General features: G+C 45.6%; 1 protein-coding gene across 1 annotated transcript in view; it reads right to left on the bottom strand.

Annotated features, from left to right (window-relative positions):
- pde3a (phosphodiesterase 3A, cGMP-inhibited) overlaps positions 1-19,498 on the bottom strand; it is a 100,038-nt gene that overhangs the window by 20,639 nt on the left and 59,901 nt on the right. Inside the window, exons 3-4 of the mRNA XM_061250682.1 lie at positions 9,467-9,727; positions 432-589 (exon numbers count right to left, since the gene is read on the bottom strand). Of these exons, the coding sequence (XP_061106666.1) occupies positions 432-589; positions 9,467-9,727 (419 nt within the window). The remainder of the gene's footprint in view (positions 1-431; positions 590-9,466; positions 9,728-19,498) is intronic.

Below are 19,498 nucleotides of genomic sequence, written 5' to 3' on the forward strand. Positions count from 1 at the left end.
GGCCAGAAACTCTTAACCACACGGTGGTTTTGAGCAGGAATAGGGTCTAGAGCTTTTCCGATGGCTCAATTAGACCTGTTCTTAATTTCTGCAAGCCTCTAACAATAACAACCAACGACCGCAGCACAAGGCAGACCACTGAACAACTTTGAACACAAAAGGTAGAGAAAGAGTGGGTCAAGAAGAGTGGGAAGGGGTGGGGGAGAATGAGAAAGAGACAGAGGGAGAGAAACAGAAAATGAGAATGAAAAAGAAAGAATTGGGGAAGGATAGAGTAAGAGAGAGGGAGAGAGAGAGAGCAATGGAAAAAGGAGCAAGTTAATCTAATGAAAAAGAGGGTCATTAGGGGGTATGAGTCGGAGTATCAGGTGCGCAGTAACTGCATTTGGAGGGAGCTGGGGGGTGGATAGAGGCAGGGGGGGTGGACTCACCTGCAGACAGGGCCCTCGTGCAGCGGCTTGATGCTGGCGCTGCGGTCCCGGCGCACGGGGCCCGGCTCCATGGTGGGCAGGCCCGTGGCGGAGGTGGTGGTGGTCCAGGTGGAGGAGATTCGCCGCAGCAGCCCCGGGGGAAGGCTCCGTCTCAGACGCTGCACACACACACACACACACACACAGTGCTGCGTCACTGCTGGACCGAGGCTGGCCACCAGACGCTCGCAGAAATACAGAGTACCAAGAAAAGTGCCCAAACAAATCCTATAGGTCCATAACAGTTACAATATACTGTAGCAATGTACTGTAAAAAAGGACTAATTTGTACCCAAAGAGAACATTACTGCACTGTACTCAGGGTACATTTCGGAAATGTGAAGAACAAAAAGGCACCTCCACGTCACTTTATTTCTGAGAGTGAAGACAGTTTGGAGGAGGTGGAAAAGTCCAGGGGTCGGAAAGTAAAAGTCCTGCCATGCGTTTCTTCCACCCATGAGCTCAGTCAGCTGATTTCACTAATAGGGTCTCCCTCCTTGCTTAAGGATTGTGCTCATTAGCAAGTCCAGGTGATTGGAACAAAATACTGGGAGGATGTTTACTTTCTGTACCCGGATTTTCCACCTCTGCAGATGGCTGGCAGTCAATTCAACCTGAATCAAGTCATTAAGGGTCCAACCGCACTAATAGGTAGGGTGTCGAATGTCAGCTGCTTAAGTTGCCCCTGAAAAATGGTGTAATGAAAACAAGTTGGCACTCAATAAGTGTACACTTAGTGACTTGTGGCTAACATAAGGAGGTCATTCAAAGTGGGATGGAATGAGGTTTCATTTTGTATTTGTCCAGTAGGCACCCTGATCCAGACCCACAGTGTATTTTACAGCAGCGAATTTACCAAACTAGCTCCTTCCAGGGACCTACCTGACCACTGTGTCACAATTATAAACTATAGTAATCACTCTTTCTGTTGAAAGAAAACTGTGACTGGGCCTATCTTGAATACAGCGAAACCAGTGGCAAATTTGGACTGCCAGGAGGCTTAGAATAGAGACCAACAAGGTAAAACAAAATCATCAAATCACGAACCGCCCCTAAAAAGTCTGGTTCTGGTGCCTTATTGATGGACCTGCTTTGCTTTGTGGCGGAGACAGGAGTCAGTGATTGAGCTGAGGTGAAGTGTCGAGATGAAAATGGCCCTGTGCCATCGAGCCGCACGTAATGGGAATGCAACACCGGCCAAAGGCCTCAAATCATAGCACGGGGAAGCAGGCCAAGCCAATGGGAGCATGCCACATCATCACCCCACCCCTTGTTGCTTCAGACACGGTACAGTAAACACAGCCTAAATGACCAAGCCCACAGCAATGCTCCCCTGGCCCACCCCCCCTCTCCCCCTCTCTGGATGTTCCAAAGCGAGATGGCAATCTGAAATCCCCGCTGTGAGGAATGGCTTAATGGCAATAGTAGCCTGTGAAGGATAATTGTTTTCCATTAGAAAAGCTGGGGTGAAGTTAAACAGGGTGCATACAACAGATGGGAGAAAACACACAGCAGTTTGTTGTGCCGCAGAAACATCTCTGGTTCTATTGGCTTTGTCATTACTACTCCATCAATCACATCCTACAGGGGGTGGACTAGGGCCCCGGCAGAATAAAGGTTGGTTGGCTCAGCCCCTGGTGTAACCACGATAAGATCCAAACTGTCGGGCCCACGACCCCACATTGCTCCAAGGGGGATTGTCCCTTGCTTAGTCCAATCAGCTGTAAGTCACTTTGCTTTGGATAAAAGCATCAGCGAAATAACAAATTATATATGCACAGGGCTTTTTGTTTGAAAAATAATTCACTAGCCATTGGGAGCCATTTCAGTACGTGGGAACCATTATTATTTAAGTGCATTTATTGTTTCTCACACACAATACTCAGTAGAACTGGCTGCACGACTGCTTTCTCATGAGAAGTGACCTACAGAGTGATGAACTAATTTTGTCTGAAATGAAGCCACGTACAGTGCAGTACCGTTTTGAATGTGGGTGTGTGTGTGTGTGCGCGCTGGAAAACACACTTAAATTAAGAGTGCCATGGCAGGTTTTTTTGAAACCACTGGTTTGTTGTCAAGGACAATAACAATGCATTACTTTTACATTTACTATGTGCGAGTTGGCAGTGTGGCATTGTGGTTAAAACTTTTGCTGGTTTGATTCCCAAGTTGAGCTAAGTGAAAACTGACAAGTAGCCCTGAATAACTGTTGGTTGTTTGGTAGGACTTGAAATCGTACTTCCCTCTTGGGCCTTTCAGCACATTTGTTCCTGGTTATGGGTATGCACTTTGTCGTACATCGCTCTGGATAAGCGCGTCTGCCAAATGCCAATAATGTAATGTAATGAATAAGGGTGTCAGATAAACAAATACAAGTAATGATAGTTTAGTCTGTGGTTTATGCAGACGTTTTCGTGGAATAGGGCCACAGCACATTCCAACAATACAAGGATCTTCACACAACCAGCAGAGTGATTCCCACAGTGCATGTGATATTAAATGCACACATGTAATTAATACGTTGGCAACATTACTGCACAGACGGTAGCTGCAGTCTGACAGTAGCTCATAGTTTCCTCAAACAGAGATGAGTCAGCATCATGAAAATAGAGCAGTTATAAAGCAATCACAGTGGTATTACAGTGTACTGGGCTTGGACCTCATCGGTAGACCACCGCTCTGTGCTTTCAGTAACATTGCAGCGGCTGCAGCCCGACCTTTGACCTGTCCTAATGTGTTCCTGTACCAAACTGTGCTCTCTCCTCCCTCTCCTGTCACAACAGAGCCGATTCCACGAGACCGAAAACCACTCAGAGTTCACCAGGGTCCTCGTTTCACAGTTTCCCGACCGTACAGTATTACCATCAATCTAAGGGACGACGGTGGAATGCGTGCACGAGAACTCTGCATGTTGCAATCTGCTGGTATTTGTCCTGAACAAAAAAAACATTAATTATTAGATGTAGACATACAGAGGCACCGAATGATGGGGAGACGGACAGAAACATAAGTGAATTCATACATCATCTCAATAATAAGCATGCATTTCTGAATCTTGCAGATGTGGTGATCTACAAAAGCAAGATGTGGGGGATGCCTGTCCTGAATTGCAACATGTCAAACAACTGGAGTCAAACTCAGAGACCATTCCGGAAGCCCGGGAAAACTCCTGCGCATAGCTGGCTGGTGAGGTGGCTGGTGTGCAGCTCCCCACGGCTCTGCTACTCTCTCACACAGCCAGCTCCTGAACAGTACAACGGCCTGGAAAATTCTACTTAACAATAGCTGGCAAGGAACAGCCAAGCTGAAAGACAACTGGCAAGGAAAAAAGACTTGTACGTCATAAAGTGTCCCGAAGAATAAGCCAAATCCTGCCTGCGTCGGATCTCACTCAGACATGACAGTGTTCCCTCACAAAGATCCAGCACTTCCACAGAGCCTATTCAGACGTCCCTGCCTTTTCAACATTAATCCCCACTCATTTACCCTCTTTTTGATTAGATTAACTTGCTCCTCATTTACTCACTGCCGTTTACATTCAAATATTTTGTTTCACAACTTCAATCCAATAGTCCTTTAAAATGTATTATATACCAAAAGCCTAAAAACAGAATGTTCCCCTCATGATTCCCCCACAAACTAAACTAAAATTGTTTTTGTCAATTGGCTTTATTCACAAGACAAATACATATTTGTGTTGTCAAAGCATAGGAAAATACAGATAGATAAAAACTAATAAATAAATTATTAAGTAACAAATAAATAATTAATACATCTCTCTCTCTCACTGATTCCCAAGCCAGGTGAATCACTGCCTCCTTCTGGTGAGTAAATTTAATTGGGAAAACTCCAAAATTCTAAATGTGTTATTTTCCCTGGCAAAGCTTCCAACACATACTTAAAAATAGCAAGAGATTAACACTCAAGAAGAAGACAACGGATTGTCCCAATTTAGTGGCCGAGCCAGCCAATCCGGTTTTAATTAGATACGTAAAAGGGGAGGAGACTGCTGTGCTGTTTTTCTTCTCCCCAAACTGTTGGGCTGTTTTTTCAAAAGTTGCATTTGGATACTTTCATGTTTTTCAAATCCAAAACCTTTTCCCTAACCTTTTACACTGTTTCTTTTTTCCAGATACTTGGTGTTGACACAGCTGTGGAAATGAAAGAGAGCACACCACTGGAGAAATGAGACACACGCTCCGTTTTTCCTCACTAAAACTGTTAAATCTGTATTTTTACGCCCTCCTTCACTGCGAAAATGGCTGCAGGAGTTAAGCGGTTTGGTTATTGGGAAGGGGGGTGGACGGGGGTTTTGCTGGGAGATTGACCATATCCATGGTGACACAGAGAGGTCTTGATCTAAGGCTGGGGTCTGGGGGCTTAATAAAAGGACATCATCATCTGGGAGAATGTGCTCACTCCGGGGCCAGATGGATGCAGGAGGGACCCTGAAGAAGGCAGGAAGAAATCCATAGAAACATGCCATATCCTGGGACATATTGATTCAGGAAATGTACATGGAAGTTTCTTTTTTGTTTAACTAAAAGCCTTGTCTAAACACTCGTTTCCCAGCAGATCTGTTTTTGCTCTCTTAGTCAGCTAGCAGTCCAGTGATGGGTACACCTGCAGCTATCCTATGTGCTCTCTTGTCTAGAGGGCTACAGTTTGCTGGCTCCCAAGGTGCAAAACTATTCAAGGAATAGAGTGGAAGAAGTTGCCTTTGTTGAGAATTTATGATGCAAGTAAATTCGAGAAAAAACAAAAACAACTTATCAAACAAAAGATACAACGAAAATATATTATACTGTAAATTAGGCATATAAATGAAACCATTTTTAGAGGAATTGCTGTCGAGTGTATACTTTTCTGAACTAATGGAAGATCTTGAAGCAATGGATAGGCCTATAATTATGACTGAGCATGCCTAATTGGGCAACAATGAGATAAAAATATGGGCGAAAAAATGGGATAAAAATATACTTTAAAAAGTGGGACTTTTTTGTATAAACGAGGAAAGGCTTCAGAGCAGTGGTAACCAACCCTCTCTATGTGGTAACCAACCCTCTCTGTGTGGTAACCAACCCTCTCTGTGTGGTAACCAAGCCTCTCTGTGTGGTAACCAACCCTCTCTGTGTGGTAACCAACCCTCTCTATGTGGTAACCAACCCTCTCTGTGTGGTAACCAACCCTCTCTATGTGGTAACCAACCCTCTCTGTGTGGTAACCAAGCCTCTCTATGTGGTAACCAACCCTCTCTATGTGGTAACCAACCCTCTCTGTGTGGTAACCAAGCCTCTCTGTGTGGTAACCAACCCTCTCTGTGTGGTAACCAACCCTCTCTATGTGGTAACCAACCCTCTCTATGTGGTAACCAAGCCTCTCTGTGTGGTAACCAACCCTCTCTGTGTGGTAACCAAGCCTCTCTGTGTGGTAACCAACCCTCTCTGTGTGGTAACCAAGCCTCTCTGTGTGGTAACCAACTCTTTCTATGTGGTAACCAACCCTCTCTGTGTGGTAACCAACCCTCCCTGTGTGGTAACCAACCCTCTCTATGTGGTAACCAACCCTCTCTGTGTGGTAACCAACCCTCTCTATGTGGTAACCAACCCTCTCTGTGTGGTAACCAACCCTCTCTATGTGGTAACCAACCCTCTCTGTGTGGTAACCAAGCCTCTCTGTGTGGTAACCAACCCTCTCTGTGTGGTAACCAACCCTCTCTATGTGGTAACCAACCCTCTCTATGTGGTAACCAAGCCTCTCTGTGTGGTAACCAACCCTCTCTGTGTGGTAACCAAGCCTCTCTGTGTGGTAACCAACCCTCTCTGTGTGGTAACCAAGCCTCTCTGTGTGGTAACCAACTCTTTCTATGTGGTAACCAACCCTCTCTGTGTGGTAACCAACCCTCCCTGTGTGGTAACCAACCCTCTCTATGTGGTAACCAACCCTCTCTGTGTGGTAACCAACCCTCTCTATGTGGTAACCAACCCTCTCTGTGTGGTAACCAACCCTCCCTGTGTGGTAACCAACCCTCTCTATGTGGTAACCAACCCTCTCTGTGTGGTAACCAACCCTCTCTGTGTGGTAACCAACCCTCTCTATGTGGTAACCAACCCTCTCTATGTGGTAACCAACCCTCCCTGTGTGGTAACCAACCCTCTCTATGTGGTAACCAACCCTCTCTGTGTGGTAACCAACCCTCTCTGTGTGGTAACCAAGCCTCTCTGTGTGGTAACCAACCCTCTCTGTGTGGTAACCAAGCCTCTCTGTGTGGTAACCAACTCTTTCTATGTGGTAACCAACCCTCTCTGTGTGGTAACCAACCCTCCCTGTGTGGTAACCAACCCTCTCTATGTGGTAACCAACCCTCTCTGTGTGGTAACCAACCCTCTCTGTGTGGTAACCAACCCTCTCTGTGTGGTAACCAAGCCTCTCTGTGTGGTAACCAACCCTCTCTATGTGGTAACCAACCCTCTCTGTGTGGTAACCAAGCCTCTCTGTGTGGTAACCAACCCTCTCTGTGTGGTAACCAAGCCTCTCTGTGTGGTAACCAACCCTCTCTATGTGGTAACCAACCCTCTCTATGTGGTAACCAACCCTCTCTGTGTGGTAACCAACCCTCTCTATGTGGTAACCAACCCTCTCTGTGTGGTAACCAACCCTCTCTGTGTGGTAACCAAGCCTCTCTGTGTGGTAACCAACCCTCTCTGTGTGGTAACCAACCCTCTCTGTGTGGTAACCAACCCTCTCTGTGTGGTAACCAACCCTCTCTGTGTGGTAACCAACCCTCTCTATGTGGTAACCAACCCTCTCTGTGTGGTAACCAACCCTCTCTATGTGGTAACCAACCCTCTCTGTGTGGTAACCAACCCTCTCTATGTGGTAACCAACCCTCTCTATGTGGTAACCAACCCTCTCTATGTGGTAACCAACCCTCTCTATGTGGTAACCAACCCTCTCTGTGTGGTAACCAACCCTCTCTGTGTGGTAACCAACCCTCTCTATGTGGTAACCAAGCCTCTCTATGTGGTAACCAACCCTCTCTGTGTGGTAACCAAGCCTCTCTATGTGGTAACCAACCCTCTCTATGTGGTAACCAACCCTCTCTGTGTGGTAACCAACCCTCTCTATGTGGTAACCAAGCCTCTCTATGTGGTAACCAACCCTCTCTGTGTGGTAACCAAGCCTCTCTATGTGGTAACCAACCCTCTCTGTGTGGTAACCAAGCCTCTCTATGTGGTAACCAACCCTCTCTGTGTGGTAACCAAGCCTCTCTATGTGGTAACCAACCCTCTCTATGTGGTAACCAACCCTCCCTGTGTGGTAACCAACCCTCTCTATGTGGTAACCAAGCCTCTCTATGTGGTAACCAACCCTCTCTATGTGGTAACCAACCCTCCCTGTGTGGTAACCAACCCTCTCTGTGTGGTAACCAAGCCTCTCTATGTGGTAACCAACCCTCTCTATGTGGTAACCAACCCTCCCTATGTGGTAACCAACCCTCTCTATGTGGTAACCAACCCTCCCTGTGTGGTAACCAACCCTCTCTGTGTGGTAACCAACCCTCCCTGTGTGGTAACCAAGCCTCTCTATGTGGTAACCAACTCTCTACTCTCTCCCAGGGCTGCCGTCCCTGATCCTGGAAATCTTCCATTCCGTAGGTTCTCATGTCAACAGTAATTTGGCACGCCTGTCACTGATAATTAGCAGCTCAACAAGATCACTAGCTGCTGAACGAGGGGCCATCTCCAGGAACAGGGTTTAGTTACCACTATTTTAGAGAATGGTGACAATATTCAGTTCACTATTTACATCTTTAGGGGTTAAAACAGGATCTACAAAGTTGCAGAGAATTGTACAGGAATTCGATATTTTTGTTAAAATATACTTCAGATCTTATGAACAAAATTATTATTCTACCTAATTATTCTATTGAACAATTCTTTTGAATTCATAAAGAATAAAACCCTGAGATAAGAAGCAAACATACATGGAATCGCTGCTTTAGATGTGTTCAGTTTATTACACTCCAGCCGGAGACTAAACCCGGTTCTCAGACAGAAGCCATTGATGCATGCAGACCCGGCCTACGCAGAGTTGATTTGGATGTTAAACTGAGTTAAACTGGCATGCGTCGGGGCGGGGCTCGAGTGCTCGTTGATAGAGGGCCGGAGGATCCTAGATGGCGCTCCATTTTGGCTCCGGCCCTGCTACCGCATCCGAGTGGCTTTATTTAGTCTCACCTACGCTCAGACCAGCAGCATGCATTTTTAAGTGGTGCGCTGTAAAACATTAAAAGCGACTGGCAGCGACGTGCGTCATTCGCTGCTACATTAGACCCTGACACGCTCCCGCGGTGAGGGGGCCGACAGGCCGGTGAAACGGGGGCAGAGCCAGACGCGCTCGTACATGTGACTCTCCTCTCTCGCGCAGAGCCACTGGAGGGGAAACCAGCGACACAAAACGATCGAAAGCCCCGGTGCTGACCTCAGCAGAACAGGAGCCAGTGAGGGCTTTGAGGACCAAAACATCCCCCCCCCCCCCCCCCCCATACCCATATTCCATGTCTCCTGGACCAGGAGGCTGGCTGTGTGTTCTGAGCAAAGGAGTGTGCAAACGCCCAGACAGCCAGAAACACAGCAAACAAGATGATGCAGACGAATGGACACGTGCATGTCTCCCCGTTCTGGGGTCAGACAGTCTGGGCACAGTACAGCTGGCAGCCCCTTGGGGCTATCATCTCTTTACATTACTGTGCTGGTTCCCCGACAGAGAACACTGTGTCCAAAACACAAAGCACTGCACAATTTGGCAGAGCTCCTGAAAACATTGTAGCACTTGGATGCAGCGTCACTGACACACGTTTACCTGCTACCATGACAACCCTAATATTTACCTAGCTGCACTTTTTTTGTTAATGTCTAACCTGTGGCCGCCTAAGGGAATGTATGAACACAGATGCCCCGGCTTTCCCATGATGCACTGCGGGATGAGCGTACCTTGGGGATGGCCAGCTTCTCGCCCTTTTCGGGTCCCTCCTCGGAGTCGGAGCAGGTGTAGGCGTCGCTGAAGGACCCCGGGGGGTTGTTTCGGGGCCGGTGCAGGGGCTGGAAGGTGAGCTGGGTGCTGAGCAGGTTGCTCACGGCCCGAAGTGAGCTGCAGGTGTTGGGGGGCAGGGACGGGTCGGCCAGCAGGTCTGTGATGAGCCCGTGGGCCTCTCCCATCACTGCGATGTCCACCGTCACGCTGGTGCCCAAGGACTGCGAGAGAGAGAGGGAGAGAGGGAGAGAGAGAGAGAGAGAGAGGGGGAGGGAGGGAGAGAGGCACAGATGAACAGACTTAGCTCACCTTCACAAGGCTGGCATGACGCTGAACTGACGCAGGGAGTGACGCTGCCCCCTGTGGGCTGCTGTGTGTGCGTTTGGAAATCTGAACCACACAGCGGGAGAGAGGAGGGAAGGAGAAAAGAGGGCAAGTGAGAGAGAGACTAATCTCCTCCGCAATTCACCTCCGATTCAGCAAGACTGACGCAAATAGTACAAGGTACTTAAAGGGGCAGAGAGGGAAACGGCCGCGCTAGCAAGTGAGCGAGAGAGGTAGGAAAGGAGAGCTATAAACAGATATACAGTACATACTGTACATATAAAGAGAGAGAGGGAAAGAGAGGCAGAGGGAGGGACAGAGAGGGAGGGAGAAGCATGTGCATGTTAATAAACTGGTCTGGATCGAATGCTGAATCGCATCATGCAACACAGAAAATCAGACTGACAGGGAGCATCTGCTGCAAGCCTCAGGAGCATCCGCGCGCCCCCTTATTCATGAAACGATCTTTATCTTTCAGCAGTGTTCCTGAGCCGTTACCATTTTATCAATGAAACTGAAAAAACAGAGGAAGCCTGGATGAGAGGATTTCGAGTGAGAGCGCGCAAACAATTTCTCCACGCCGTTTTTAACACGTCGATTCGATGGCGTGAGACCGCACGGATTGGCTCGGCAAAGTCGAGCCGCTTCATCCGTGAACGCGCTTCCCTTCCCCTCTGTGATCAGAGAGTAATTCTGGGGCCTGTGAGTCAAACTCCCCGAGCAGTTCCCACAGCGAGCAGATGTGCTGTCCAGTGAAGAGCGGCACGGAGCCCTGCTTCAGAGCTCCATCAGGCCTTCTGCCCAGCCTGCTTCATCACCCTGCTTCAGAGCTCCATCAGGCCTTCTGCCCAGCCTGCTTCATCACCCTGCTTCAGAGCTCCATCAGGCCTTCTGCCCAGCCTGCTTCATCACCCTGCTTCAGAGCTCCATCAGGCCTTCTGCCCAGCCTGCTTCATCACCCTGCTTCAGAGCTCCATCAGGCCTTCTGCCCAGCCTGCTTCATCACCCTGCTTCAGAGCTCCATCAGGCCTTCTGCCCAGCCTGCTTCATCACCCTGCTTCAGAGCTCCATCAGGCCCAGCCCAGCACCCACCCACAGGCCACCAGTCCTCCTACAATCAACAAACCACTCCATCCATTTTCTATCTACTTAAGCAGACTTACGACTTACCACATAGAAGCCTTAAACTGAAACCTTAAAGGCCAGCTTTCTCTTCTTGGTTTTAGTATCCAAAATGGCCACAAAATGTTTGCAAAGAGCTGTGACGTAGTTTTTTTTTTTTAGTCCCTGACCCTGCGCTCAGAGCACCCCAGAGCCCAATGGTCAGCTCTCTGGGTTAACATTCAGCAACGTCATTCAATAGTTATGCAAAAACAAACATTGGAAAAATAGCACTCGGACTCTTAAAATATGCAGACTTCAACCATTTTTTTTTTACTTAGTATGGAACACAAATCAAAAGCTCCAAGATGATATGAAAAGCTCAAAAACACTGCGCGTGGGCCTTTAAACTTAAACGGACAAAGAAACATAAAAATCTCTCTGTTACATGCTTGTGGGGACAGTTCCATGTTTCCACCTCACTCTCTTACTGGAGGACCACAGTTCTAATGACACAACAATCAGATTTTATTCATATAGTGAATTTTTACAAAGGATTTGTCAAAATACACTTCACAGTTTACCCTGGCATACACCCACACACAGGAAGCCAGAGGTGACAGTTACAAGGGAAAACTTCCTGGGAGACATGTAAGAAGAAACCTTGGAAGGAAACAGGAAGTAGTAGGGGAGGGCATTCTCTCTGGCTCACTCAGGGTGTGGGTTAAAGTCAGTCAGTTTTGGACGGGTCGTATGAAGCACCCTAAGATGATGGTACAGGGGTGGGGTGGCAGGCTAGAGCACTGGAAATACAGTACAGTTGTGTTAGCATTTTTGATACAGGCCTACGGCAGAGCTTACCTAGCATCTACTCTTGAGCCTTGAGTGACATAAGCCTCCTCTGCACTAAACTCACTTCCTAAAGTGCTTATAAAAGTTCTCTTAGTTAAGTTATAAGGTAATTTTCCTTGAGGTTACACAAATTCCATACGGCCACTTATCAGGATAACTTGGCAGGCAGAACGATCAGGCCAAAGCCACAGAAAACCAAGCAGGCTTTATTAGGTTCTTAGGGAAAAAAACTGGCAGAGAACTACTCCGCTTCTATTTGTTTCAAATGTCTGTTGATCTCACTTGACCAACACTGCATCAAGAAACCACAAAAACTAACTGAAATGAATATGACCGTGTTTGCGCTGATTTTCTACTGTGCTAGACCTTGCGTGAAACTGTTTTGTACAGCAGTTTGTCTGTGCCAAAGTGAATGTAACTTAAAGAAATCCTAGCCGGAAACTGAGGCTACTACCAAGAGCAATGATCTCTGACACATCCAAAAACAAACTTCAGTGCTTTATAATGACATAATTTCCCACTGATGTCATCTTTAGTGACCACATTCATTCTCCAGTCACTTCAACCAACGGCTGTTGGTAAGCTGGTGGGTGTATTGGCATCCTCTGGGTGCCACGGCTGTTTTCGGGGGATGTAATTCAGTTTCAGCACAGAAACACCAACAAGATGAACGGGTTGAAAAGGCTGAAACATGAGGCCAGTGGCTGAATCATGGCCACAGTTCTCTGAAATGCATACATTAATCTAATACGGATAAAGAATGTTTTTAGTGATGACCACATCCCACACCACCAATTATCATAATCAATTTAAAGTGAGGTTGGTATCAGGCAAACTGTATTCGTAGTCAGACCAGACCAGACCAGAGAGAAAGTGTGAAGTAGAGCAGGTCAGCCCTGCCTCGCTCACTTCACCCCGTATCCATATGAATGACTCAGAGTGACTAAATTATTGACAACACAAAGACACGGACAGCGGCAACCAATCCGGGCCTGATTCTGGAGTGTCACAGAGACAGTGTGACCGTTTCCCTCATTAACAGCACCCTCCCTGCGTGTCAGCTGCTCTGCGTTCGTAAGGACTTTGATCCGCCGGTTATTTTCAGAGCCGTTGGCGAAAGAGAGCCGCGAGCACGGGCTTGCCGGGCGATAAACGTCGAGGGCCGATTCTCTGTGCTCATAACCGCCACCTCGACCTACTTTACCGACACACAGAGCCACTCTGCCATTCATCCTATGGCCTGACCCCTAATTTAGGTCTTTTAATGCTGTAACCCTCACGGCCACTGACAATCAGCTAGAAATGCTATAGATGAGTCAAGTTGGCATATTCTCCCTCCTGTCTTTTCTCTCCCTCCTCACCACACACCGGTATATTTAAATGAGGATGAGACACAAGTCATGCACACATTAGTACATGTTTTCTACGAAGCACTCACACTCACGCACACACTCAGTGACAAGCACGCACTCAGACACACACACGCACGCAAACACAGAAGCGATAAGGCGGTAACTACAGTATATCATTACAGAGATCAATGTGTCCTTGTTTGACCTTCCAGTTATATCCTGTAAACAAGCACAGACGCAGTGGCCTGAACTGGCTAAATATGTTGTCACCACTTGTAGCTGCTAAGACAGGATGGAATTATTAGAACATACATACATGAGCTGCTATAACAAGCTAGAACCGTTAGAACAGACTGACGCTCTAATAAGAGGCCGGAGCTGCTGGAATAGTGCTTGGAAATGTTGGATCAGGGCTCCTCAGGTCCCAGCTAAAGCAGTACAGGTGAACACCAGGCCTGGTTCTGCTCAAGACCAGATGGCAAAGGTTAAAGGAAATTGCTCTGCTGTTTATTCTCCAGCTTCAAAATTCACCTTTCCTTCGTCTTTACTCTTCCTGACATTGGGCTCACCAGCCCATTTCTCTCCTGATGTTCCTCTGGTTGGATCATGTTTTGGGTCTGTGCTTGCATTACAGCCTCAGTGCCAGAATCTACTCAGGTTTCCAAGAGCTACTGAATCTGTCCATTGGATGCAGTGAATAAGAAAAGACCAGGCACAGCTCCAAGGCTGTGACTACTATTGTGGTGGATCCCTGCATTAACACACTTTTGCCATCTATTGGAAAAACAAAGCAACTGCTCCTCCCATTAATTGAGAGAATGGCGCGGGAGTCTGGGAGGAAATAAGAGAGACAACAAAGTTGCTAAATAGCAGCGAACAACAGCAAACAAAATACCCTAATAATTGGAAAAACTGACCAAGAAATAGACCACAAGAACTATAGCTGTGAAAAATCACACTAAAACTCTGTATGTGTATAGTGCACTGAATAACTGACCCAGCCTTTGAATTTGATCTTGCCAGCAGGCACATCAGTACCATGTGTGCACGGCTGCGTTTATTCCTAACAAGAGCATTACAGAGTAGAACAGCGTCATACGCCCGCACTCAAATAAGTATCAATTCAGCATATTCTGTCTGAATCATGAAGAAATAAACAACAAACACATGTTTCTTATCAGAAAATCATTTTGGAGATGGATTTCCCCCTCATTGCCGAGTTGAACAAAATTGTGGTCAAAAAAAAGAAAGAAGAATTAATAGTTCTTGTCACTAATGAGCCTGGCTTGAATGGAGACCACAGAGGCAATGTTGTGAGGACTGGGCTGGGGGATTTGGCAGCCTGCGTGAACTCAAAGACATGTGTAGCACTTGTGTGCTGGCTATAATAATGAATAATAGTTATATGGGGAAAAAGCAACTGTTGCTTTCATGCTGTGCTCTACCGTGTTACCCTGGAGATAAGCCTTCCATCAGGTTGGACTATTCCAGCTATGCGTTCCCATGTCTCATTTCTCTAAATCTCTAAACGCATTTCAAGGGACACACTTGATTCTGACCTCAAAGGATAAAATACCTCATACTGGTTTGCTGAAAAACATTATTCTTTCCCATTTTTGAAGCATTTTCAAGTCACCCAAAAGAACCTGACTTGCAGCTGATTTTCCCATTTACTGAATTGCCTTACTGTATAAAGACGTTGTACATGTTAAATATAATATACTTATTATGAACAGACTACATTAATACTATCACATCAAGATTAAGTGATTTAAAAGTTTTGCCCTCCTAGTTCTGTATTATGCATGATGAATGGAGTTCTTTTTAGAAGCAGGTAATCTGATTTGTGCACCGATTGGGTTGGCTGATACAGTGTAGTGTTACTTGACCACTTATAAAACAGGTGGAGATTAATTTATGAGGTTATCTCATGTGCATATGTAGATACATACATAGAACAGTTTCGTGGCAATTCGGTATTTCTTTTGTGTAACATTTCTGATTTTTTAAGCTTTAATTATTGTCATTAAATAAAGTGCTTTTATTTCTATAGACCATCTTCTGTGTACTATTATACAGCAAGTGGCAAAAAAAGCTAATGTTTTTCAAGTTCCTCATCTTTCACCATGTTTGTTTACTACAATGAGAGAGGGCCGGGCTCAGTCAAAGAGTGCATGTTGAACCTCACTGAAAATTGTTTCATTCTGTTTTTGTTCCACAACTAATGGATTATGAACTCACAGTGCTTTGGTTTTGAAAGAACTTCAGACATAATTGAATTTGTTGCTTAGAATCAAAAGAAAATGACGCTTGTGTTTGAATTGAATCTGGCCATGTGGCTGTTAGTAATCTGCAATGTGAAGTGATGACATATGAGTGTGACACTATTACATTCACTGACCCACTCACTCTGGCCCTTGAAATGGCAAAGCCCTTCAAGAACCATTTTAATATCATATAATGGGATCCCTGTCCAATAATGCATCTGCACAGAAGAGGAAAATTCACAACTGCAACCCATCAGACTCTCCAGGAGGGAGATTGAACCAGTAGAGACGGATTGTGACAGTCAGTGAGCAGAGAGAGGGGAGAGAGGTGAGGGAGAATGGAGGGATTTCTAAAATAAGGAGCAGCAATGGGTTGCAGACATGAGAGTGATGGTAAAATAGAACATAGTATAAAGCTATGGAAATGAGGGCGCAGCAAATTTAAATAGAAACACATCGTGGCAGGTAATAAAGACGTAATAAAGACCAAAGAAAAAAATATAGTGTACAATATTAACATTGCAAAATGTATGTATTCGGTTACTGTTGGGGGTAGGAGGGTAGCTCTTCCTACCACCCACATGGGCAGAGTCCCAAGCTCTGTCCATGGAGAGAGAAACCTTCTGTGACAGGGCATTACAGGACACAAACACACACACACACACACACACACAGACACGCACACACAGACACACACACACACACACAGACACAGATACGCACACGCACACGCACACGCACACACACACACACACAAGCAAACTCACTGATCCAAAAACACTCCCTGATAGCAGTATTCCCTTTGAAAGCCTGCTGCAACTTGGACTAAATGTTTTTTTTATGCTTGAATGAGATCTAACTACAATTACATTTTAGCCGATTACGGTAGAGAGCATTCCAAATGATTAATCGATACCGTAAATGGGTGAAAGAGGCTTTCCAAAAAGTGCTGTCTGATTTAATTCAAAATATATTGTGTCATTTATTCACATTTGCAAACATTTTCTTGTTTCACAAACCTGATTTAATTGGAATAAGAACCTCTAATTTAGCTGCCAAGTTCAATAAGTGTTTTTTTTTGCTTTACTTCTTTTGCAGCATAATTTTTCTTTTACTTTTTTTGCTGCATAATAAATAGTGACATAGCATTTGTAGTAGTCACATTTGTAGTATGTCCCCTGTACATATGCCACTTCATGTCACATCTGCAGACAAAGTCACAATGGCGTAGGGGACAGTACATCACAAATGTATCTGTCAACCAGATTACTGCTTAAAAGCCCTGGCTGTTTCATCTGGAGCTTAAATGACTATTATGCTAGAAGTGATTATTCAGAGCAGTGCTTATGGGAAGGTGTTCTTAGGTTAAAATAGCATATCGTAGCCCCAATAACAATATGAACCATGACATGATATGATAATGAAACACAAAATTCCAGAGAGACTCAAACCCATTTGAATTAGAGCCCCACCTTCCTCCCTCCATCTTATGAGCCTGGATGTGATGCTCTTGGAGCGCAATGACTGTGAAGCCATGATAGTTTATTTCGATATCTTATTATTAGGACAAGAGAAACAAAACAAAAGAAAAATCCCACTCAGTAAAATATTGACTGGGAAAAGGTCAGTCCAGTCGACCTCTGACATGCGACCTCCTAGGAAATGCGGTTTATTTTTTCTGTGGTAGTACGCAGCTTCCTGTTTCAGTCATGCAGTTCTGCTGCTGTGGAGCGGGACTCGGAGTAGGGGCTGGGGGGAGGATTCTCGTTCTGAAGGAGCTGTGTGTGGATTTGGTCTGCAGGCGGCAGGCATATCTGAGGGCTCCAGGCTCCACAATCCCTGTCTTTAACCCAGAAAACCAACGAGCTGGCAAAACGAGGTCCCGGCACTGGGAAAGGGTCCAGAGAAGGGGACCCTGAGATGCCGGGAGCCTGCCGAATGTCTCCCTTTCGCCCATCTGTCACTCTGTTTGTCCATCAGCCCTGGGCCCACAGCCAAATGTGCAGTAATAAGTCTTTCCCCTAATTATCCCAAACAGAGCTGCCCAGCAGAAGCCTCCGGCAGCTTCATTAAGAAAGCTAGAGGAGCAACTAGAGTGACTCTGGGCCAAACTCAACTGAAACTCGATGATGCACTGAAATCATCCAAAGGTAGTAGTTGCAACCTCTGAACACTACCCAGTTTCCCCTTCTCACTGTTTAGTTGATAAAACTATTGATAATACTCCATAAACAAAACACTTCTGACTTCTTTCTGCCTTTTGCCTGTATGACCCCAATGGAAAGCATTTTACTAGTGCTTTCATCCAAGACATTAAGAGCAATAAACAAAACAATAAAAAAACAAAGCCCTGCACTTACTGCAGCATTCATTAATAATCTTAGAGTGTACATGTTGGCAAAAACACTGCAATTCTAAGTGAAATAAGGAAGGAATTCAAACTCAAGACCAATAAAAATACTGAGCTAAACAAATAAATCCAGCAAAGGTCAAAGGACACTTGGACCATGCAACAGAGTTCAATAATGGACAAATAAGACACCACACAGAATATCCATGCAAACAGGCATGAGCAGCAAATGATCCTCCTTCAAACTATTTCTAATCTCCAAACAAAATCCAGATCTCATAACTCACAAGGTGAATCTGTGCATGACTTTGGTTGGTGACCTAGATAATTGACCAGGATTTGGTGTGCAGTCGTATTTGACTGAATCCTAACCATTTCCAGAACGAAAATCTGTCTAGAACCCATAGCTATTGAATGAAGCCTATTGGGAACATTTTCCCCAATTTAATTGTTCAATGAGCATCTAATCTGTGTATGCCTCACGGCTCTCTTCCCTTGGCACTGCTTTGTAGTCATTGGTCTGCCCATCAAAGGAAGTGTATGGTAATCCCTCTAAAATAATCCCCCTACGTTTATAACCACAGCAGTTAAAGAAGACATTAATATCTACGGGATGACTATTTTGTCCTGAACTTTGTCAAATATTTTGCTGCCTCTTATTAAAAAAAGTATTATTACACAATTAAAAATAACAATTGCCCCCATTTGCAACACATAAAGGACATAAAGCACCATAGCAGTTGGACTGAACATCCAGCCCTGGTCACCCCCACAGAGGGCTAAAATATGCCCACCGCCACAGCGGAATGCAACACGTCGGGACGGCAAGGAAACGCGGGATTGTTCTCCAAAGGTGCGTCAGCATCTGCACACCGCTGCCAGTACGCTGCGCTGAAGTTCCACAGCATCATTAAAATCCATTACGCCACTTTGCAGTGCCAACAAGAAACACATTTCCAGGCTCGGAGTAATTGAGCACGACGCAAGAGGGGCGTTAGAACTGCAAATGTGGTATTTCCTGTGTGCCGTTAAAAATAAACGACCAGAAACGGCTGCAACGTTCTTGCTGACATTGTATGCAATGCTAGCTAATAGCTTTTGCTTGAATTAGGCAGCAGTGGCTAACGCCATACACTAGCCAACATTAGCACTGGGCTAAATAGTAAAGGGAAAATGAAGCGGTGGTGTACATCCTGTTTTCCTGTTTGTTATACAAGACGCTGAAGGGGCAGCTGCGGACAGCAGGAAGCATAAATACACAATAAATATGGAGCAAACTCGGGAAAGGAGGTCAAGCCGATTCTGTCTGAGCGGGACTTTTCTCTCGCTTCCTTCATCTTTTGGGATGGCTCCCGCAAACGGAAAATATGCAACAAACATAACGTTACACCATAAAACTGATTTGCGCTGCTTCTTGTGAGGCCTTTTATTTCTCAGATTCATACGTGAAAACCCACAGTGATTACTGAGATGCAAAACACTGGGTGAGAAGAACACAGTATTAACCAACGATTTCCTCAAATTGAAGATGATGTCATCTTAAGGATTTCCGCATTGCTCTTTGAATCAAATCACCCTGAACAAAATGCATTAAGCCATTCTTCACTTATCTCTTTATTGCATCCTGTGATCATAACATTCTCACATCACCTGGCAGTAATGGACTGCATGCCTTATTTCCTGGTGTGTGTGGGTGTGTGTGTGCTGTTTATAATGTATGTGTGAACACATACAATGTGTGTTTGT

This window comes from Conger conger, chromosome 8, assembly GCF_963514075.1.
Source record: "Conger conger chromosome 8, fConCon1.1, whole genome shotgun sequence".
Classification (NCBI taxonomy): Eukaryota; Metazoa; Chordata; class Actinopteri; order Anguilliformes; family Congridae; genus Conger; species Conger conger.